The sequence below is a fragment of the Lolium perenne genome, chromosome 5 (assembly GCF_019359855.2).
Source record: "Lolium perenne isolate Kyuss_39 chromosome 5, Kyuss_2.0, whole genome shotgun sequence".
Classification (NCBI taxonomy): Eukaryota; Viridiplantae; Streptophyta; class Magnoliopsida; order Poales; family Poaceae; genus Lolium; species Lolium perenne.
This window is the reverse complement of record NC_067248.2, coordinates 244,394,971-244,420,004: the sequence shown is the minus strand read 5'-3', so window position 1 is coordinate 244,420,004 and position 25,034 is coordinate 244,394,971. Positions and strand designations below refer to the sequence as shown.

Sequence of the window (25,034 nt, the reverse complement as noted above, 5' to 3'; positions counted from 1 at the left end):
TGTGCCATTGATGGCGGCACACAATCCCAGCAGCCACCTGCATGTGCTACCACGGAAGCCGAAGCGTGCCATTGATGGCGCCGCAATGACCAATACACCCAGAAGGGAAGCGATGTCACCCTCTGCCAATTTGGCCCAAGTTTGGAGGACGCGGACACCCATTGCGCCCCCGTTAGTCACTACATCAGACCGCTAGGCTAGGATTTTACCATTTTCTATCCACGTGGACCAAAACGGACATGTTTGGTCCATTTGCGCCGTGCCACTGGAGATGTAGTAAGAGACTAATTAGCGTGTTCATGTTTAGTGTGTTGTTTTACTTATGGTCAAGAAATAACTGATAAACTGACCAAGTTGCATGATAAAAGGAGGAATAACTTTGGTATCTCATAAAAGGCGGAATATATGTTAGTGGGAGATGGCGTTTCCATCGACAACAAGGCGCATGTGTGACTTCGTTAATCTTAAGATCTGCTAGATCGGTTTCTTGGACTCATTCTTTTAGAGGTGCTTATAGGACTAGTGTGTGTGTTCATTCTTAGGATTTACAAACACTTATAAATACATACGTGCATGTATTTATAAGTGTTTGTGGCTGTACTAGGTTTCACAAAACGAACACAGGCACCGTACATCTTTTCGTTGTCGATTTATTTAAATAAAGGAACAAAGGTCACATTTGAACACGAAAGTACCAATAACCATGCCAAAGTTTCTAGGAGTAGCCTGGATAGGCAGCTTACAGTAGATCTATGAGTTTTTGTGTTAGTTTGTACAAGTAGGGTCTCTCTTTTTTCCTTTTTCCTCCTTTTTCTTTCTGTTTTTGTACATATGTGTTGAGGTTGGTAATAAATTGCTGTGGGGCTTTTTGCCTCACAGTCTTCCTTTTCAAAAAAACCATGCCAAAGTTTCTAGGACACCTACCATATGAATGATATTGTTTGTTCTCTATTTACTATATATCCAACTATAGAACCCATACAAAGGACAATATGCATGCCATTTTACAATAGTTAGTAACATCAATGTGATATTTAGTACATTGTGCACTGGGATATAGTGCCAAAATACCATTTTTCACAGAACATAAGGTAACTTGTACTACTGGAAACAACAAATGTGTCATGTAATCTAGAGATTTCTATTTTCTTACACCTAAAATTAAGAACCATGCATTTAAATCCCAAATTCATAAAAACATAAGGCAAGACTCTTGTCACGAGCCAGGGTTTAGAACTACTATTTTAACACAACGAAATCAACCGTAACACATACATATGCCTTGCTATTTACTTATTTTGTATGAAATAATGCATCGAAGTGTTTGTTTAAGAAAATAAAATACTTTTCTGACATCTTGGGTCTCATAGTAAATGTTGGATTACTAGAGAGCATGTGTAATAGGACAAAAACATAGCTAGCTTGACTTTATCATGGCCAAGTAGTGTTTAATAGAATGGAGTACATTTGCATTGATACATTTTAAATTTGTATCATTATCAACATAAGGAAATCGCTTTTCAGTTTCAATTTGGTTGGATGGCAATTAGCGATTAATAGGTGAATTGGCCGACTAATCAGCTAATCGGTCGATAAATGAGTTAATCAGCTAATTGGTGACCCACCAAATAGCGATTAATCATTCGATTTTTTGAACAATGATCATTATGATATGCACATCACACGGAAATAAGAAAGTTTGTTATAATAAATAGTTAATAGCACACGAAGTGTCATTGTATCTATTATATTCACACACAAAAAACATCACAATATCCAGGAAATAATGCAACTTCGTCGTGAACGCCTGCGTGAAAAAAGAATGTTATTTTTGCTAAACATACAATGTATCATTTGCATAACACAATGGTATAGCTGTTATATTCGGTATTTCTAGATAATTCGAGTTATAGATTTCATCAATACAATGTTTGGCCCATGGATAATACGACATCTTAACCAACATTGCATGTGTAGCATTGTTTTATAGTCACAACTTTTATGAAACAGTTTAACAGAGCACATAATATGATAACTAATTTTGGGTTCTTGTTCAGTTCTTAACATTCGTAGTGTTGTAAGGATTGAATAATATGCCTCAGCGTGCACGTTATTTTTTTTTTTGGCGTGAGCATTCACGTTGTTGGTAGCAAATAATTGTTCTGGAATACGATGTTTAGTATTAATAATTGACTAATTCGCAGAAAGCAGTCCTATTGCCAATCACTTTATGATTAATAAGCTTGACTTGATCCCACCGAAAGTTTAACTTGATCCTGAGAACCCACAAGGTTATCTGAGGAAAAGTAAATGCTTGTAGCTGGTTGATGTTGGATTAGCATCAGGTAGCATCAGACGCAGCTGGATGAATCCTGATAGTACCTTAATCTAATCGATCCCGTTCCGTACTAATCAGAGCAGCAGGCACCAATTACATATCCACGAGTCCGTGCGAAAAGTTTGTGTAATTGCACGGTGATAGAGAGGCCGGGCGGATAAGGCTAGACTGCCCGCGTTAGGGCATCTTTAATAGGGCGACGTATTTTGGGAGTTTAAAATATCCGTACGTGTTTATTTGCGTCGGTTCAAATGATCGAAATCGATTGAACATCCATTGCATCGGGTGCCTAGCGGTACGACACATTTTTTTGATTTTACATTTCTTGAACATGAAAACAGGAAAATAAAAATATAAAAACTAACGTCTCCGCCTACTCGTCATCGTCACCGTCGATCATGACGAACTTCAGTACCGTCTACAGCCAATTGGCATCCGGCGGGACATATACCGATGCCGCCGGTGATGAAGGTAAAGCATCCCACGCCTATGATGGAGGTGTAGCATCCCACTAATTGTAAGGCTGATCGAGGTTGAAACAGCCAAGCCATTGCGCCTGTTTTGTTCCAAGCCGTCAGCCCGATCGATGCATGTGGATGCCGTGATGTCATCGCTGATCACGCATGCGTTAATCTTCGGTCTCGTCTCTATCAATGGATACCGGACCATGTGTCAGTTCATTAAGTAAGCTTGAACAAGCGCGCATAGCCATATTCAGAGTTCTCTACTGTTATTATTGCGTTATCTGCCATGTAGTGTGAACAAAGGCAATGCAAATATTTTTTTTTAGATAAAAGGCACTTTCATTACTTAAAACAAGGAATTAAACCTCACCTCTGCATAACCATGATATACATAGCCGTTTAAAGGTTCTCTACATATTTAATATAGGAAGAAAAAAGGCGGATTACATATCGGGACGATAAAATGTAGAACCCCTAAGAAACAGGAGGAGCTCCAATCGCAGATTATGCGGGCACCCATGTAGGGAAAAAGTATCCCTCGCTGTAGCCTCCAATCGTGTACATAACTCCATAAAGAGGTCGCGATTCTCCACCCTTTGAAGAGGAAACTACAAACAGAGAATACCGGTACATATGTATATAACCTGCAAGATAGAATAAATTTTGTCATTTCTACATAGTCATAACACCCAAATAACTGCAAGTGCACCCATCCTAGTAAGTTTTCGAAACCTTAAATCAATACCATGAAGCCAATTGTCAAAGACATTGGCAACGCTAGTCGGAGGATAAAGTCTGGAAGCTACTTGGATGATTGATCATATAGATCTAGCAAATGGATATTGAAAGAACAAGTGTTTAATCGTCTCATCATGATGACAGAAAACACAATGAGTACTTCCATACCAATTCCGCTTAACAAGATCATCTTTGGTGAGAATAACACCTCGACAAATATACCATGCAAAGATCTTGTTTTTTAACGGTATCATCATCTTCCAAATTTTCTTGTTATTATCAACTGGTGTATCTGATAGAAGAATTGCTTTGCAAAGGGAATCTACCGAGAATTTGCCATTGGCATGTAGATTCCACATAAGTTCATCACATGCGTCCGACAGTTGAATATCCTCCAAACGAACAAGTAAGGAGTTCCATGCAACTAATCGTGTACCCAACAAATTCATTCTGAAAGTCACATCCGGAGGTGAGGTAGCCATTACAGTAGCAATGGTATCAGTTTTGCGACGAACAATACTATACAAAGCAGGATACTGTTTAGATAGAGGTGTGGTGCCTAACCAAATATCCTCCTAGAACCGTATTTGTGTTCCATCATTCATAGAAAAAGTACCATGGTGAAATAAGCATTTCTTCAATGCCATCAACCCAGCCCAGAAATGTGAATCCCCTGGTTTCCAAACTACTTGGAGAAGTGCTTTCGAGCCGATGTACTTTCGCCTCAGTATGGTTTGCCAGACCCCATCCTCAATAAGAAGCTTAAAACGTCATTTACCTAGTAAAGATGAATTCTTGACCTGAAGATCATGAACTCCAAGCCCACCTTGATCTTTGGGTCTACAAATTGTACTCCGTTTAACCAGTTGATACTTTTTTTTCTCACTATCCCCTTGCTAAAATAATCTCGATCAATAATAATCGAGCTTTTGTAGGACTCCTTTTGGCAAAAGAAAAAAAAAAGATATCATATACAGTACCATGTTTGTCAATACTGAATTAATGAGTATCAATCTTCCCCCAAGGGATAACAATTTACATTTTCAACTACTAAGTTGTTTTTGAAGTCTTTCCTCAACTATTTTCCATTCAGCATTTGTAAGTCTCCGATAATGAATCAAAATCCCCAAATAACGAATAGGAAACTGACCTTGCCCACAACCAAACAACTCCACATACAGAGTTGCATCATCCTGTGCATCACCGAAATAAAACAATTCACTCTTATGGAAATTAATTTTTAGACCCGAAAATTGCTCGAAGGATGCCAAAATTAATTTTAGGTTTGTGAGCTTTTTCAGATCATGGTCCATTAAAATGATCGTATCATCGGCATACTGAAGGATTGATAAACCACCATCAACAAGATGTGGAATCACTCCCTCAATCTACCCATCAGATTTAGCAATGCAAATATATACACTATGTTAAGGGACTTCTCGGATTGCAGGATTTATAGACAAACAGTATTACATAGTTAGAAGATTCAATTCATATTCCAAGTTGTCTCGTAACACATAGTATGTTTATATTGAAAGTATAAGGTATCCAGTTCAAAATAACGGCACCATGAAATACAAAATGACATTTCTGCTACTGTTAGGATTATCAATGAAATGTTACAGACTAAGCATTTTAGACACAATTTGTGCCCGTTTACCTCGAACCACACACACAAAAATCGGTCGCAATACGCCTCTTGTCCGTTTACGTCGTGCACCAATACTAAAATCGGTCGCTAGCATCAGCCACGACCACGCGGGTAGATGGTGGACCGACAGTGGAGGAGGAGGGACTGCTGCTGGTGGCCGATGATCCCAAGGCCAGTTGGGTGCCTAGGAAGGGAGCGGGTACACTATTGGAGGTGGTGGAAGATAGGCTAGGGCTTGCACGGGCCACTAATCCCACAACGAAGGTGGTGGCGCCACGTGCAAGGCTTCCATGGCCACCCCCTCGGACATGCCGACAGAAATCACCGACGATGCATAGGGAGGCGACGCTGGTGGCTGCTCATGTGAGACCTCCAAGGCGTGCCTCATTGCCTCCTCCTCGTCCACGCCTTCTAGCATAAGAGGGAGTTCGTCCACCGTGCCAGCTTACATGGCCTGCTGCACCATGTAAGCAAGGCAGCCGAGGCAGTCCTCGGTGTCGTCCCACTCCTCCTATCCTGAGATTTGGTCGCCACTGAAAGCCTCTCCTCCTCCTCCTCCTCCTCCTCCTCCTCCTCCTCCTCCTCCTCCTCCTCCTCTACTACTTCTACTACTCTTCGGTGGGAGGCGGCGTTCCCATCAACCATCAGACACATGTGTGTCTTAATTAATTTCAAGACCCCGCTGGATTAGTTTCTTGGACTCAGTCTCTCGAGGGTGCTCATAGAGATATGATGTGCGTGCGTTCTTATGGGTAAGTGTACGTATGTATTTGTGATTATCTGCACTGCGCTTATACTGGATTGGGCAAAACACATACACACACCGTGCACCTTTTCGTTGTTGATTTATTTAAATAAAGGAACCAAGTTCACATTTGACCACGAAAGTACCAATAACCCTGCCAAAGTTTCATATTTTTTGTTCTTTATTTACTAAACATCCAAACATTTAATCCCATACAAATGACAATATGCATGCAATACCATTTTTCACAGAACAGATGGTAATTTGCACTACTGGAAACAAATACATCGCTGGTTACTAATCGCGTTTTACTAAATCTATAATGGTAGCTATAACTATATTTCATAGATTAGCGTCCTTTAAGATGCAAAAGAAGGCCTTTCCCAGCATGGTCATGCCAGTCCAGCGTATCTAACTTCACGAGGATATTGTGTGTTCCATTGTCTTTTTATTCCACGTGAATGCTGCCGAGTGCCGACACGCAAGATCAATGGTCATATAATCTAGATATTTCTATTTTCTTAGACGTAAGATAAAGAACCATGCATTTAAACCCCAAATTCATGGAAACATAAGTCAAAAACTCTTGTCACAAGCGACGCATGAGAACTACTGTTTTAAGACAATGAGATTGACCATAACACATACATATACATTGCTATTTAATTATCTTTTATGAAATAATACATGGAAGCGTAAATTTAAGAACATAAAATACTTTTCACATATCTTGGGTTCTCATAGTAAACGTTGGATTATTAGAGAGCCGATGTATCAGAAAAAAACTCGCTTTGCTTTATCACGACAAAGTAGTGTCTAATAATATGTAAGTACATCTGCATTGATACATTTTAAATTAGTATCATTATAATATGCATATTGGGTGGAAATAAGAAAGTTTGTTATAAATAGTTAATAGCAAATGATGTGTCATTGTACCCATTATTCACAAAATACAAATAGAAGAACCAAAATGCCTCACGTATGACAATGTTTGGTACGATTGTCATACTACAACTAGATTCAGAGGGGATACCCACCTACTGATATGGCCCACCTACTGATCTAACGTAGCTTTGAGTCCGATCGTACAACATCGTCGTACAAATTATGCCGTGTATATATCAGTGCTCACAGAAGACTATCCAAGAAGTTACCCAACTTCCTCGCGAATGCCTGTGTAGAGAAATTTACTTTTTGCTAAATATAAGATGCATCGTTTGCAGAACATATTCTTGGGTATTTTAGATAACTTGAGTTATAGATTCAATATTAATACAAAGTTTGGCACTTTATACGGATAATAAGACATCTTAGACAAAAAAATTCATGTGCACCAGTGTTCTATAGTCACACCTTCTTTAAACCTTTTTAACCCATATCAAAATGATAACAATATTTTTTAGGTTCTTGTTCATTAATTGGATTCTTAAAATTTCGAGTGTTGTGACGACTGAATAATATGGCATTTCTGTAATACGAGGTTTCGTATTAATAGTTTTTTGGATTCGCGCAAAGCAGAGTACTATCCATTGAGAATCACTTTTGATTAATAAGCTTGACTTGATCCGACCGTAACTTGTTCCTTCGGAGAACCCAGAAGGCTATCTGTTTTTTTTTTTTTTTGAACAGAGATGGCCCGAGAGGGCCAGGATACTGCAATAATAAAGAAGCGGTGCGGTACAAATTACAAAAAGGACCTCTAAAAGTAAAACAATCTGGAAAAGGCCCTTGTCAATTATAGAACAGACCCTATACTGGAAAAGGGAAATGCAATCGGGTCCTCCGCAACCGCCGACGAGCTCAGGCCTCAAGCGACAGCCTTCTCCACCAGCACCGGGAACCTGGTCACTTGGTACAGTGGGGAAGTGGTGCGCCGCCGCGAGTCCTTCAAAGGGCCTCCGATGGAGGTTGATGATCTCCTGACGCAACGACGGCGTCAAGGCTTGGAGCTGCTGCCCGCCAGCACCTTGAGTCGGCAGCCAAACATGTGCTGCCGAGGATGATCTCCAAAAAAGCGCAGTACCACGAACTCCATGGCTACCTCCAAAGTTGCAGACAGCCTCGCCACACCTCCACATCTCCTCGCCACCACGGCCGGCCAGATGGGAAAGCAACGCCGCCAAACCCCAAATACAGAGGAAGCCGGAAACACAGACCTTATTTATGGAGCCTGGAGTGCTTCCCACCGTCGCCGTCTTTGGCTCTCCCCAAGAGAGCGCCACCGCAACTCGAGTAGCAGTCACAGAGACCCGGGTGTGGTCCACTCCACCCAGATCGAAGCTCCTGTGGCCAACCTTATTCAGAGGGATGCAAAGATCCAGCAGCCCCACCTGCGCCGCCGCCTGCCACCGGCGAGGCACAGCGAAGCTGAGAAGATCCAAGGCGCGGTGAGTCCGGTCGCCAGAGACCACCAACCTACCCTCAAACTCCACTAAGGGAAAATCTACAACGAAACAAACTCTAGATCTACAACCGGCACCATCCCTTTGCCAACTCCGACCAGCCACGCCGGCAGGAGCAGCTCCGGTCCGGCCCGGGAGAGTTGAAGAAGAGACCAGAAGAGGAGGCTTCGAGAGAGACCAGGGAGGGGAAAGAAAGAGCAGGGGAAAGGTCAGTTAGGGCATGCACTATCCAGAAGGCTATCTGGAAAAACGTAAATGCTTGTAGCTTGTTGATGCTGTGCTGGATTAGCATCAGGTAGGTACTAGCATCAGCAGTAAGCATGAATAGTTTACTCCACTACTCGGCCAGTGAGAGTGAGACGCCGCTGGATGAATATAGTTCCTTATTCTAATAATCGGTGCCGTTCCGTACGAATCAGAGCAGCAGGCACCAACTGGATAACCATGAAAGCGTGTGCAACTGTCACGGCGATCGCCGTCGCCGTCGCTCCCTTCCCAGCCCCCAAGCGACAAGCACGACTAAAATTCTCCATGGCCTCGCAGGCAACAGGGAGCAGCAGCGGAGCCGGAGTGGGCGCGGTCACGGCCAGCGAGGGTGTGAACGGGCACGGGCCACCGGCGACTTTCAGCTGGATGGAGCTAGATGAGATGCATCTTCTCCCACAAGTTGGGTAGCAGCAGGCGATGGGGGATTGAAAAAGTTGAGTTTTGTCATCGGGCGCAAGTGGCTGTACGGGAAGGAATGGGATGGGCAGCGACGGAATCGCCGCACGCGGTGCAGGTGCAGCTTCTCTACCGGTAAATCCGTTCCTTGCATATACCCGGGTCGATCCGGATGGTGGGCGGTCTCGGTTTCGGGGCTTCCCCGGGCCTGTCGTCATCACTGGATGGAAGCATGGTCGTGAGATACACTAGTCCCTCCGTTTAATCTTGATGCTTGCCAATGACAACTTGAAATTACTTCATCTGGCTGTACTATCGCCTCGTAAAAATAGACCTAGAGGATCTATAAACAGTTATTTCTAGGTTAGGTATTTCCAACGGTCCAATGCATTCCGGTCACCTAAAGGAACCGGCTGCGTCCGTTTGGGTCGGGACACTGAAAGAAAATCGGCCAAATATCTTCGTGTGTCCATTTACGTCGAGCAGGGCGACGCTCGATACGCGGGAGGCGTTTGAGGAGGAGCAGACCGCCGTCTATGCCTGCGAGGATGAGCTCTACGGCCGTACTGGGACATCATGGCGGAGGAGGCGGAGAAGCATGCAGCCGTCGCCGAGGAGCATGAGCGGGCATTCCTCGAGTCGCCCCACCGCCAACCGTCGGCGACCCACGGCAACATCCAGGCGGAGATACAATTACAAGAGTCACAGGAAGCCCTGCACGTCCTTGGGGCGGAGACCGCTGCCATCAGCCTAGCCAGCGGATGCCAGCATCCTCAACATTGGCGACGACGAGGCCGTCGGCGTGACAGATGAGTAGCAGGCGATGCTCACGTCGTTCAAGAGCATCCCGTGGGACATCGATCGTTGTCACGTCCTGGTGGCGGAGGCGCAAGCACGCGCCGAAGTGCTCGCCATCAGGCGAGCGTACGAGATGTCGCCAATAACCCTGCCATAGTAGGCCGCGCAATTGCGAGTAGATACTGCAATCGTAGTTTAGCTTAACTAGACTCTAACCATCTCTATAAAGATGGTCTTTTTGGCCAACCAATTAGTAATGAAAAACTTTTTTGCTTCTGTCAGTCACCACCCGACGGTACCGGAAACCTCCAAAGCGGACCGGCCAACTGATCGCACCATGCCCGCACGGACGCAAACACATCCCAAATTTGGGCCTAGAATGTGCCCGAGCGGACAACCCAGTCACTATGCGTCGGACCAATGGCCAAGGGGCAGACCCAAATTTTAACCGCGTGGATGCAGGCGACCACTTCGCGTTTGTTTGCGTTGAGCCGCTGGATATGCCCTTAGAGCACGTTTGGTAGGTCGGATGCTTTTCAGCCATGCCTGCTGCGAACGGAAAATGTTGTTTGGATGGCTTGAGAGGGTCTGCGTTGTGGCCATCATGGGTCTCAAAGCACTCCCGGGGCAGGCCCGAGAGGAGCGCCCGAATCAGTTGTTTTTCTAGGGGTAAGCCGGGGTGATGTCTACACATGCTTCTATTCTTGTAGACAGTGTTGGGCCTTCAAGTGCAGAGATTTGTAGAACAGCAGCAAGTTTCCCTTAAGTAAATCACCCAGGTTTATCGAACTCAATGAGGTAGAGATCAAAGATATCCCGCTCAAGCAACCCTGCAATTAAGATACAAGAAATCTCTTGTGCCCCTAGCACACCTAATACACTTGTCAGGTGCATAGGTGCACTAGTTCGACGAAGAGATAGTGAAATACAAGTAATATGGATGATTATAAGTGCTAGTTGCAGTCTGAAATAAAAATGGCAGCAAGCAAACATGTAGCAGAACTGGTTGTGAATGGTGTTTCAATGCTTAGAAACAAGGCCTAGGGATCGGACACTCTCAACAATGATATGATAATTGAATACATAAATATCATCTCTTCAATATGCTACTCTGAACCACTCTCCGGCTGGATATCGAACATCAATTCACCTTGTAGGGCTGGAAAAGCACTCTTTAACGTTCGTGTTCCAAATCTAGGGACATCCCACACTGTCACTTTGAGTATCCAAAGATAGTATTAACAAACACCACAATTTTATAGAGACATCCAACTCAAATTATAACTCACGATAAGTATTTATGTAAACTTTAGCCTAAGAGACACACACGGTGTGAACACTGTCACCTTCACACCATGGGACAAGGTGTCTCCGGAGATCACATAATAAAACCACTTGAGTAGCATAATAGATGAAGAGTAACATCTACTTATTCAACTAGATTACAAAGCTCATGATCACATAAAGATCACACCATGAGAGAGAGAGATAGACCACATAGCTACCGTTACAGACTTCAGCCTCGGGGGAGAAATACTCCCTCCTCATCATGGGAGTCAGCAACATCGATGAAGATGGCGTTGGAGTCGATGAAGATGGCTCTGGGGGCAATTTCCCGTCCCGATAGGGTGCCGGAACAGAGACTTCTGTCCACCGAAACTTGTCTTCGATGGTGGCGGAGCTACAAAACTTTTCGTGGACCGAGGCTGATTGATTTAGGGTTTTCGAATCGGAAGGCAATATATAGGTGGAAGGGCAAGGTCGGTGGGAGCCCGGGGGGGCACGCCACCCCTAGGCGCGGCCAGGGGTGGCCCGCGCCTAGGCATGGTGTTGCCACCTCCCAACACTTCTCCATCTCTTCTTTGGACTCCGTCTTCGAGTCGGAAAAAATAGGAGGTTTGGCTTTTGTTTCGTCCAATTCCAAAAATATTTCATGTAAAACTTTTCTGAAATACAAAAACAGCAGAAAATAGGAACTAACACTATGGCATCTTGTTAATAGGTTAGTTCCAGAAAATGCATAAAAATACCGCGAAGTGTAAACAAAACATATAGAAATTGGTGTAAAACAAGCATGTAATATAAAAAATTATAGATACGTTTGCTATGTATCACGGGGCACAATGAAAATTGACAACTTCGTGTGCACGGGCGCTCTGGTGCGAGATGGCGGGAGAAGGGGAAATATGGGCGGCGTTGCAAAGCAAAGCTGGGGGTCACCTCCCTGTTTGGGTTACCCCTCCATTACCCCTAGCAAAAATATTCTATTCCTACACTGGCGGCGGCAGAGACGACCCAGATCTGTACTGCAGCACCGTACCCTCGCCTTCTTCAGGAGGCAGAACCTGTAGATCCGTAATGTCTCCTACATATTCAACGATGACCTTGTGATCGAATGATCCATAAACATTGCGATTAATTTCCTTTGTCTTGCGATATTTTACTTACTAAAGATCCGATCATTGGTATCACTTAGACCTAGTTCGATCTCGTTAGCAATAAGTACTCTTTATTCAATTCGTGATATGACATCCCTATAACCTAGTCATGTGCTTGCAAACTTCTTGGATGTGATCTCACTGAGAGGGCCCAGAGTATATCTCTCTATCATTCGAATGGATAAATCTCACTCTTGATCCATGAGCCTCAAATATCACTTTTAGACCCAATGCCACCTTTATGATCACAATGTTACGGTGTCTTTTGATGTCATCAAAGTTCTCCTCCGGTGTTAGCGATTGACATGATCTCATGGTCTAAGGAATAGGTTACTTCCTGTTTGAGAGATGTAGCAAAACGAACTTAATGAATCGGTCTTATTGCTATGCTTACACCGGGTGCGTGTCCATCATATCATTCTCCTAATGATATGATCCCATTATTAACAACATCCAATGTTCATGATCAGAAAACCTTGATCATCATTTAATAAATGATCTAGTTAAATGATAGGCTTACTAGGAACTCTGGTCCTTTTATAAATCACACATGTATTAGTGTTTCTAGTTAATACAATTATAGCATGAGAAATAAGTATTTATGATAAGCACAAATATATAATAATAAAAACTTTATTATTGCATCTTGGGCATATCTCCAACAATGTCTCATTTGCACTAGAGTCAATAATCTATATTACATTGTGATAAATCTAACATCCATGGATTTCTTGTGTTGATCATGTTTTTGCCATTGGGAGAGATTTAGTCAATGGATCTACCACATTCAGATATGTGTGTACTTTCTAAATCTTTATGTCCCTATCTTGGACGGTGCTTGATATGTTTGAAGTTCTTGTGAGACCTTGGTTCTTTGGCATTGGCTATGGCACGAGGGCTTTCACAGTTCATTATGAACTTTTTAAGAACTTTGTCAGGTATGTACTTTGTGAAATCTCTATTAAACGTATTTATCTATCTCTATAAATCTTGATGCCTAATATATATGCTGCTTCTCCAAGATCTTTGATCAAAAAGCTCCTGTTCAAATAACCTCTAATACTTTCAAGAAATTCTCCATCATTTCCAATCATGAAATATTAGATATGCTACAGAGCTCCCACTCATTTTCTTTTAGATACAAGCTTCTCCATAAATTTATAAAAATCCAAAAAATGCGATCACATCGTCAAAATATTGGTTCCAACTTCCGGATACTTGCTTTGGTCCATAATGGAACGCCGAAGTATGCATCTCTTGTCAGCATCCTTAGGATAAACAAACATTTGGATTGTACCATATATAACTCTTTCTCAATGTTGCCACTAAGGAACACCGTTTTGACACATCTGCCAGATTTTATGGCTTCTTGCCATTTGTTGGAATCCGAACTCGTCAACTTTATTATACGTCGCAGAGTGGTCATTGTTATCCACCAACATGATATTCATGACAAGGCTACCATATCATTCTGGAGCAGTACATATCTTTGTTGACCTGTAAATCCATTTTGTTTACACAAGTAGCTCACCAGCCAGCCGTTTGGTCAGTATTTTCTATTATTTAGGGTTCTGTCTGCAAAGTTTTGCTAGAAAAAATATTTTATATTTATCTATTTGTTTAGTTTTCCACATTTTCTTTCGTCATATAACTTGACTTTCTATTAATGAAATACATGGCTGCTCTCAAAATTAAGTTAACAACACAAGCCATAACACCGGTGGCTAAGAGCATCTCCACCAGGCGCCCCATAGCGGCCCTGATAGCTTTTTGGGGACCAGCGGCCAAAATGTGCTCACACCGGCGCGCCCCAAAAAGCGCCTGCGCGTTTTCGATCCCAATAGAAGCGCCGGCAACCCCATGTCGGCCCCTTCGTCGAGGACGCGGATCGGGCGCCGGCGCCTCGTGGCACGTCAGAAACCGCGTGTGGGCTCCGCCTGGCAGCCAGACGCACCGCGTTCTCCACCTCCCACCCACGCCCGAGCCGACTCCCACCCCTCTAGATCTCCATTGCCACAGTCGCCGTCGCGGCCCCTTCTTGCAATGGAGACACCGCCGCCTGTCCAGGAACCGCCGTCCATCGACACCGCCTCTACCCCTCGACCATCGGCTGATGTTTTAACCGGAACAGAGGTCACCACCTCCTCTGCACAACCACCCCTCCGCAAGGTGTTCGTCAGATTTCCGCGATGGACAGCGACAACGAGATGATGGTGCAACTGTTCACGGAGGAGCAGAACGCTGCGGCTGTCCGGCGGCAACAACAACAACTGATTCCGACGAGCTTCCTCTGCATTCGCCAGCCTTTGTTCGGCGTGCCTCGACGCGGCGGCTCAAAGCCAGGCAAGAGGAGGAACGTCAGTCGGCATCGTCAAGCCGGCGCCATGCTGCTTGACGTTGACTACTTCGTCGATGACGTGTCTCATTCGCCAAAGGAATTTCGGCGCCGGATTAGGATAAACAAGGATATGTTCATGAAGATTGTCTTTGGCGTCAGGGAGTACGAGGACTATTTCATGATCAAGCAATATTGTACAAGTTTGTGGGGCTTCACCTCAATCCAGAAGTGCACTTGCTATAATGTGTTGTCTTGCATACGGAGCTCCTCCAGATACATACAATGACTACATGCGGATGGCGGAGTCGACATGTTCATAGACTCTCTACAGGTTTTGACGAGCCGTCATAGCGGTGTTTGGTAAAGACTATTTGAGAGAACCAAGGGCAGATGATACAACTCGGATCCTGGAGCAAAATGCAGCACAATGGTTTCCTAGGATGCTTTGAAGCATTGACTATATGCATTGGGCTGGAAGAATTTCTCTTTTTCTTGGCAAGTGATCTACAAGGAGCATATTGGTGAGTGCAGTGTTATTCTCGAGGCGGTGGCAGACCATGACCTCTGGATTTGGCATGATTTTTTTGGCATGCCAGGAACAAACAATGATATCAACGTGTTGCAACGCTCTCCGGTGTTTTCCAGGCTAGCTGAGGGACAAGCTCCTGCCGTGAACTTTGAGGTAAACGGCCACGCATATAACAAAGGGTACTATCTAGTTGATGGTATCTACCCGACGTATGCTACATTTGTGAAGACAGTCACAACTCCAACTTCGGAGATGGATGCTTATTTTACAATATGCCAGGAGGCAGCTTGCAAGGATGTTGAGCGTGCTTTTGGGGTGCTTCAGTAGCATTTCGCCGTTGTCCAGTACCTTGCTCTCACTTGGTCCGAGTCATGTGGGAGGTGATAAACGCATGTGTGATCATGCACAATATGATGATTGAGAGCGAGCGCGGCGAACCTATGCATGATGATCAACCATTTGATTATCAAGGGTCTCTGCTGAGATAGATCATGTACCACAATTTGCTGATTTCCTTCACATGCATCAGGAAATCCGAGATGCAGGTGTTCATGCTCAACTTTCGGCGGATCTGACTGCGTATTTGTGGGCGAGGAGAGGAGCCGCCAACAATGCATGATTTAATTTGAATTATTATATAAATAATTTAATTTCTATTTGTGTTAAACTATATCAAAATATTGTATGAATAATTTCATGTCTATTTGTTATAAACTATATCAAAATATTTTATGAATAATTTATGTGATTGATATGCTATTTTAAAATATTTTATGAAGAAAAGAATTTTTTTAGGACCGCCATATGGGGATACCGGTGTGGGAACAACATTCTCAAATAGAGTGCTGGCGCCTCCATACGGCTGTGTTGGCGTGCTTGCCTCGTGCGCCTATTTGAACGACACTGGTGGAGATGCTCTAAGTACTCAGATTGATACTAAGAATACGATGCAAAACCATTTAGCACTAATGAATCCCGCACACCAAAAACCGAACTTTTCAAACTGCGGCTCTATGACAGGTTTAGTAAGACGGCCGCACGTTGGGGCGCAAAGCCAAAGTAACCAAGGCATAGGCAGAAAACGATACGTCCAAAGCAAAGGATGTGATGGAAGGTACTGGTCGTTCTAGTGGATTTGTGATGATAAATAAACAAAATCGTCAGGTCACTCTCCAAGTCTCCTTGTCATCTTCCCCCTTGCGGCTTACTGGGATGCATCCCCCTTCGCCGTCTCCAGCTCCAGCCTGTGTCCTCTCAGCCACCGGCTCACTCGCCGCGGTTTGCCCCCTGCGCGCCACCACCTATAAGTACCAGCTTCCGAAACCACTATGCTCAAATTTCTCATCGCAGAGCAAAACCACTTCACTTCAGCAAACAAGAAGCATCAAGAACCCTCCAAGGCCAAGGAACAGAGACACTGAGGTAGCCGCTAGCTCCTATTAGATTGTGATTCGGATCAACACTCAATTCGCCATCAGAAGATGTGTCCGATCAAGGAGGAGATGGGCGGGGAGTCAGGCTCGCCGTGCAGCGGGGACTATTACTCGCCCTCCACGTCCTCGGAGCTGCAGCAGGTGCATAGTCAGAAGCAGACGCCGTGGACGAAGCGGCCGGCGGGGCGGACCAAGTTCAGGGAGACGCGGCACCCGGTGTATCGCGGCGTGCGTCGTAGGGGCAATGCCGGGCGCTGGGTGTGCGAGGTGCGCGTCCCGGGACGGCGCGGGAGCAGGCTCTGGGTCGGCACCTTCGACACGGCCGAGATCGCCGCCCGAGCGCACGACGCCGTCATGCTCGCCCTCGCCGCGGGCGATTCCTGCCTCAACTTCGCTGACTCCGCTGAGCTGCTCGCCGTGTCGGCATCCTCCTACCGCAGCCTCGACGAGGTGCGCCACGCTGTCACCGAGGCCGTCGAGGACTTCGAGCTGTTGGATAATTAGGCACAATTTCCATGATTAATTCCAGAATATTAAGCATGACGACAGTAACTACTAACATGTGAAACTCAAACATACTAGATGTAGTGATCAACATGAACAGTAGCAGAGCAAACAGTACAACATCCATCGCTAAACAGATCGAGATATGTCGCACGTACCGATCTGGTGGAGGTGGCGGTGGAGGTGTAGCAGATGATGTCGCTGCAGTAACGTTGTTGACGACAGGGACGACGGATCGAAGTAGATGGCGTTGAAGCCGACGGTAGGCAGCACCGCCCGACTTGGACGGAAGGCGACCCGTGATGAAGAGCTTGAGCAGTCGCGCAGAGCGCTTCCCAAAAACCTAATTCGCCCTCTCCCGTACAGGATCGCAAGGACGAGCGGTTCCGGAGACCTGCTCTCCCGTTCGCCGATGCACGTCGGCTCGCGGGATGGGGTAGGCTACGATGGCGGCGCAAGCAGAGAGAGGTGGAAACCCTAACTCGTGTATTGGATATGTTTCGATCTGGTAGCCGGGCAGGAGATTATATAGGCTCGGGAAACCCTATGCAACGTGCGTGGGCCACGCCCACGTCGCACGAACGTTTCGAGTCGGTTACAGATAGCCCACGATCCGGGAGCGACCCGAACCGACTAACTGCGACGCGTCCGTTTTCCTGAGCTACAAAAAGTAAGGAAAGTCTCGGCTCGAGGCTCAATCCACTCACCACGAGCGCGGCGCGCGTCGTGACGTGTCGAGACGAGACGAGCGAGCGAGGAGGAGGAGGAGCGCGCGTGTAGCACTCCTATTCTCACTCACTTACTAGTGGTGGAACAACCCACCTTATAAGGTGGTCTAACTTTCTCCCAACTTTCCATGTGGGACTAAACTTCCCACCTCTTGCCACTCCCTAGTGAGCTGCCACCAACTTGGGCTCAAACTCACAAGGCTGCCACTATGTGGGCTTTGAGATTTATAGGAAAAACTGAAATCTAATTTGGGCCACTAAAAGTGGGCCCAATATTTCAACAATCCCCCACCAGATCTCAAATCCCCATTTAGAGATTTACCAATACTCACTGCTTGTTTATATACCAGTGTTTCAGCGGAGACTGTTAAGTTGAACTTCCGCCTAGAACCTTAAGCTACATCCACTCACACTTGAACAATGGACTAAGCCTTGAATTGCAAGTTTTGCGTGAACAGGGTTTCACTCAAAGTCATGACCAGTACATGGCTGCCAGTAGCCTACCCCGCGGGTGAAGCATATGCGTCATACTTCATGGTCTCTTCATGAGTTTACTAGAGATCACCCAAATCTCATAGATTGCGACGTTTAACAATCGGACTCATATAGGTGTGTTATTTCAAGAATGCTCTGTAGGACAGCATCTTTGCTAAAATAGCCAACATAAACACATTAAGGCTTGTTGCCAACCTGCATTACAAAGAATCGAGAGTTGTGCATCTTCACATAGAGAGGGTTACATAATACTCTCCTCAATTAAACCACTAGTTTGTTCTTCCCAGGTCCTAATTCACGGGATCTCCGATCACAAAGGTTGGGTTGCCACTATGGTGTAACATCAACGGGTCTCAAACCCATCTCCCTCGATGCACTTTCTATCACATTACGTGATAGTCCCTTTGTAAAGGGATCTGCTGTGTTTTTGTCTGTTTGAATATATGTAACAGTTATTACTCCGGAGTTTCGCAATTTCACGACAGACTTCAAACGTCTCTTGACGTGTCTTGATGACTTCGCGTTATCCTTAGAATTGTTCACTTTGACAATTACGGTTTGATTGTCACAATTCAAAAGGATTGCCGAATGTGTTTTTCAACCACAGGCAAGTCCATCAAGAGCTCACGCAACCATTCTGATTCAACAGTGGTTGTGTCCAAAGCAGTAAGTTCTGCTTCCATAGTTGATCTCGTCAATATGGTTTGCTTACAATATCTCCATGACACTGCGCCACCTCCAAAGGTAAATACATACCCACTTGTGGCATACAGATCAGCTACATCTGAGATCCAGTTCGAATCACTATATCCTTCAAGCACAGCTGGGTGCCCTGAATAGTGAATCCCATAACTCATTGTACCACATAGGTAGCGCATGACCCTATCAAGTGCATGCCAATGATCAGTACCGGGTTTGACATGAACCTACTCAACTTGCTAACAGCAAAAGAGATGTCGGGTCTAGTCGCGCTCGCTAAGTACATGAGTGAGCCAACGATCTGGGAATATCTCAATTGATCTATGGCAATCCTCCGGTTCTTGCGTAGTGTCACACTGGGATCATAAGGTGTTGAAGAAGGCTTGCTATCAATATAGCCGAACCGGCTCAAGATCTTCTCAACATAATGGGATTGCGTTAGAGTAATCCCACTCTCGTTCTTAATCAGCTTGATGTTCAGAATCACATCAGCTTCTCCCAGATCTTTCATATCAAAACTCTTTGACAAGAAAGACTTGACCTCGTGTATTACTCTCATGTTTGTACCAAAGATCAGAATATCATCCACATACAAACATAGTATAACACCTTCGCCCCCACCATAGCGATAGTAAACACACTTGTCAGCCTCATTGACAACAAAGCCTACGAAGTTAAAGTTCACAAACTTCTCATGCCATTGCTTAGGTGCTTGTTTCAGGCCATATAAGGATTTCAGCAACTTGCACACCTTTCTTTCTTCACCTTTTACTACAAACCCATCAGGCTGATCCATATAGATTTCCTCTTCCAACTCTCCATTAAGGAAAGCTGTCTTTACGTCCATTTGATGAACGATAAGACCATAGGAGGCAGCCATGGATAGTAGTACTCGAATGGTGGTAAGTCTAGCGACAGGTGAATAGGTGTCGAAGTAATCTTCGCCTTCTCTCTGTGTGTAGCCTTTCGCTACAAGCCGCGCCTTGTACTTTTCAATAGTACCATCAGGTCTTAGCTTCTTCTTGAACACCCATTTGCAGCCCACAGGCTTGCATCCATGGGGTCGTTCTGATAGCTCCCAAGTTCCATTAGAAAGGATCGAGTCCATCTCGTTATGGACAGCTTCTTTCAGATCATCTGCATACGGAGATGCATATGCCTCTGCAATGGACGTGGGAGTATCATCCACAAGGTACACAATGACAACCTCACCAACGGATTTTTCAATCCTTCGTCTCGTGCTCCGATTAGGAGCGTCATTGTCATCCTTCTCACGAACACTCTCATGTGATTGTTCAAAATACTCATTAGATGTACTGGACTCAGGAATTATCTCAGTAGAAATTCTAGCAATGCTATGCATATCTTTCATAGGAAACATATTCTCAAAAAATGTTGCATCACGAGATTCCATAATAGTATCAACATGCATATCAGGCACCTCGGATTGAACTACTAAAAATCTATATCCTACACTCCGAGGAGCATAACCTAGAAAGATACAATCCACTGTCTTTGGTCCAAGTTTGCGCTTCTTAGTAATTGGAATATTGACTTTCGCCAAACATCCCCATGTGCGCAAATACGAAAGTGATGTTTTTCTCCCAGCCCACTCCTCGTAAGGGGTTTTATCTTTATTCTTGTTAGGAACTCTATTCAGGACATGACATGAAGTCAACAAAGCCTCCCCCCACCATGCCTTTGATAAACCAGCAGTGGCTAACATGGAATTCACCAAGTCGATCGGCGTGCGGTTTTCCTCTCGGCAACCCCGTTTGATTGGGGTGAATAGGGAGGCGTCCTCTCATGAATAATGCCATGTTCCTCACAGAATTCATCAAAGATTTTAGGAAAATATTCGCCACCACGATCCGACCTAAGACGCTTGATCTTTCTCTCTAGTTGATTTTCAACTTCAGCCTTATAAATTTTAAAGTAGTCTAAAGCTTCATCTTTAGTTCGCAACAAATAAACATAGCAAAATCTAGTCGCATCATCAATCAATGTCATGAAATATCTCTTTCCACCTTTTGTCAACACACCATTCATCTCGCATAGATCAGAATGTATGAGTTCTAGAGGTGCCAGGTTTCTCTCCTCGGCCGCCTTGTGAGGCTTCCGAGGTTGCTTTGATTGCACACAACTATGGCACTTAGAACCTTTGGCAATGGTGAAATTCGGAATTAAACTTAAACTGGATAGCCGAGTCATTAAACCAAAATTAATGTGACATAAACGAGAATGCCAAACACTGGTATCATCACTAACATTGCCACAAATATGGTTCACAGACTTATTACTGAAATCAGAAAGCGAAAAGCGGAACAAGCCTCCGCACTCATAGCCTTTACCAATAAATTGTTCAAACTTGGAAACAACTACTTTATTCGACTCTAAAACAACCTTAAACCCATCTCTGCATAGAAGGGAGCCGCTAACGAGATTCTTGTTCATAGTAGGAACATGCTGCACGTTCCTCAGCTGCACGATCTTCCCCGAAGTGAACTTCAGATCTACCGTGCCAACACCACGAACAGAAGCATGTGACCCATTCCCCATCAAGACGGAAGAATCCCGGGCGACCTGGTAAGAAGTGAACATGGATATGTCAGCACACACATGAACATTAGCACCTGTATCAATCCACCAACATGGAGATTGAAATACCGAAAGAACAGTAAAGAGATTACCGTACCCATCAGCATTGCTAGCGGTCACCGTGTTGACTTGCCTTCCCTTTTTCTTGCGGTCTGCCCTCTCTGGACAGTCCTTAGAAAAGTGGCCAGCCTCTCCACAGGTAAAGCAGCTCAGATCTGCTTTGTTTATCATCTTCTTCTTCTTGAAGGTTGTAGTCTTCATAGGCTTATTGAAGGAGGGCTTGTTATTCCCTTTGTTCTTGCTTGTAGGGTTTCTTACGCACCATGTTGGCGCTAGATCGACCCTCTCCTTTCTCAGTATTATCCTTAGCCCGAGCTTTCTCCTCAACATCAAGAGACGCTATCAGATTTTCAACTGATATCTCCTGTCTCTTGTGTTTGAGGGTTGTGGCAAAGTTCCTCCATGAAGGGGGCAACTTAGCAATAATGCATCCAGCCACAAACTTGTCAGGTAAGGCACACTTAAGGAGTTCGAGCTCTTTCGCAATGCATTGTATCTCATGAGCTTGTTCGACTACAGAACGGTTGTTTACCATCCTGATGTCATGGAAGCTCTCCATGATGTACAACATTCATTGCATCGGTTGCACCGAATTTAGCATTCGGTGCATCCCGTGAGCTCTTTACCATCTGTTATGTGCATGTACACATCACACAGACGATCAGCAAGAATACTCAGAACGCATCCGACGAAGAGAGTATTGTTTTCCTTGAACTTGTTCTGATCTTGGTCAGATATAGTTCCTTCAGGTAAACCATCACTAACTTCGAACACTTTCAGATGAGTAATCCAGAGCGTGGCCTTAACCTGCCACCTCTTAAAGTGCACACCGGTAAACTTATCCGGCCTCAGTGCATCAGCAAAACCAGCCATTGTTAACTCAGGAAATTGCCTACAATTAGGTTTTTGGATTGTTGGATAATTAGGCACAATTTCCATGATTAATTCCAGAATATTAAGCATGACGACAGTAACTACTAACATGTGAAACTCAAACATACTAGATGTAGTGATCAACATGAACAGTAGCAGAGCAAACAGTACAACATCCATCGCTAAACAGATCGAGATATGTCGCACGTACCGATCTGGTGGAGGTGGCGGTGGAGGTGTAGCAGGTGATGTCGCTGCAGTAACGTTGTTGACGACAGGGACGACGGATCGAAGTAGATGGCGTTGAAGACGACGGTAGGCAGCACCGCCCGACTTGGACGGAAGGCGACCCGTGATGAAGAGCTTGAGCAGTCGCGCAGAGCGCTTCCCAAAAACCTAATTCGCCCTCTCCCGTACAGGATCGCAAGGACGAGCGGTTCCGGAGACCTGCTCTCCCGTTCGCCGATGCACGTCGGCTCGCGGGATGGGGTAGGCTACGATGGCGGCGCAAGCAGAGAGAGGTGGAAACCCTAACTCGTGTATTGGATATGTTTCGATCTGGTAGCCGGGCAGGAGATTATATAGGCTCGGGAAACCCTAGGCAACGTGTATTGGATATGTTTCGATCTGGTAGCCGGGCAGGAGATTATATAGGCTCGGGAAGGCGACCCGAACCGACTAACTGCGACGCGTCCGTCTAGGACTCTGTTCGTTTTCCTGAGCTACAAAAAGTAAGGAAAGTCTCGGCTCGAGGCTCAATCCACTCACCACGAGCGCGGCGCGCGTCGTGACGTGACGTGTCGTGTCGAGTCGAGTCGAGACGAGACGAGACGAGCGAGGAGGAGGAGGAGCGCGCGTGTAGCACTCCTATTCTCACTCACTTACTAGTGGTGGAACAACCCACCTTATAAGGTGGTCTAACTTCCTCCCAACTTTCCATGTGGGACTAAACTTCCCACCTCTTGCCACTCCCTAGTGAGCTGCCACCAACTTGGGCTCAAACTCACAAGGCTGCCACTATGTGGGCTTTGAGATTTATAGGAAAAACTGAAATCTAATTTGGGCCACTAAAAGTGGGCCCAATATTTCAACACGAGCGACACCACGCGCTGGGCGAGGAGGACGCCCTGTCCGGCACGTCGTCGGCGACGCCCTCCTCCTCCTCCTCCTCTGTCACCGACGACGAGACGTCGTCTTCGTGGGCCGAGGATTCACCCTTCGAGCTGGAAGTCCTGAGTGATATGGGCTGGGATCTGTACTACTCGAGCTTGGCGCAGGGGATGCTCATGGCGCCGCCGACCGCAGCTGCTGCGCTCGGTGATTACGGCGAGGTCAATCTCGCCGATGTGCCACTGTGGAGCTACCAGACCTAGTTTAGTTCGCGCCACTTCAAATTTTACCTCTCTCCTTCGGTGTCGTGTTGGACAAATTTTGGTTCTGTACGGTCACTGCGTGCAGTTTCTGGTAATGTGATTGTGCAAATTCAGGAAACAGAGCATGCTTTTTTTACCAGGGAATTTTTGTGTTGTATAGAACGACCAGAGCTCATGACCAAGGAATTTCTGCGCATCAGCTCAACTACATACATTAATGAAAACTGCTTTTGCTTTGGTAGAGAAACTTACTTTAGGTGATCAGTAGTACACATGACAATCCTTGCCTTCTTCCAAGAAAAAAATCTGTCTCCCACTCATCTTGCCCCCGCCTGAGGCGCCTCTGGCAAAGCCTGGGCGCACTCCGGTGGCGGGGCGTCACCTGGGTTGTCGTCTTCTCACTAATGTCCATGGAGATAGTGGTGATTGGAGGAGGATCGTGGGCGCCTTGATCTGGATCTGTGGGGTGGTGATCCGGGGGTGAGACGATCCTTGGCAGGCATTCTGGCTCACGGGTTCGTGGGCGCTCGGCAAGAACAACGCTCCGCTGCCAATGTCTTCCTCCTGTGTTTCAGCGACGCTACAGTGACGCGATGCACAACTCGGCGGTCGGGGCGTCCTTCAGCTAGTGATACGTCCCAAACGTATCTATAATTTTTGATGTTGCTTGTTTTGTTACAATTCTTATATGTTTTATGTGCACTTTTTCGCACTTTTTAATATTTTCTGGGACTAACCTATTAACGCAGTGTCGCAGTACCAGTTCCTGTTTTCTGCTGTTTTTATGTTTCAGAAAAGTTGTACATGAAAGTTTCTCGCATTGGACGAAACAAAATCCCAGAGTCATATTTTTTCGGGACGAAGACGGAGCCAGAAGTATACGCGCAGGAGAGCTGCCATGTGGCAGTACATAGGGCAGGCGTGGCCCCACTCTTGGCCGCGTCTGGCCCATGTACTGGCGCCTCGTCGCCTCGTTTGCTCCACCCTTCCGCCTATTTATTCCTCGTACCGGGAAAACCCCAGGGACCAGAGCCTCCATCCATGAAAAGTTCTGACGCCACCGTCAATCGAAACCCTAGTTCGGGAGGGTTCTGCAGTCCATCCCGGCACCTTGGCGGAGAGGGAAATCACCGCTGGAGGCCTCTACATCGTCATGTCTTCATC

General features: G+C 45.5%; 1 protein-coding gene across 1 annotated transcript; it reads left to right on the top strand.

Moving 5' to 3' along the window:
- The first annotated feature begins 16,431 nt into the window (after nucleotides 1–16,431).
- On the top strand, nucleotides 16,432–24,014 carry LOC127302508 (dehydration-responsive element-binding protein 1A). The gene is made up of 3 exons (XM_051332974.2): nucleotides 16,432–17,031; nucleotide 18,123; nucleotides 23,595–24,014. Exons 1-3 carry the CDS (start codon nucleotides 16,589–16,591, stop codon nucleotides 23,868–23,870), a joined length of 720 nt encoding a protein of 239 aa, XP_051188934.1. The 5' UTR covers nucleotides 16,432–16,588; the 3' UTR covers nucleotides 23,871–24,014.
- Nucleotides 24,015–25,034: the final 1,020 nt, after the last annotated feature.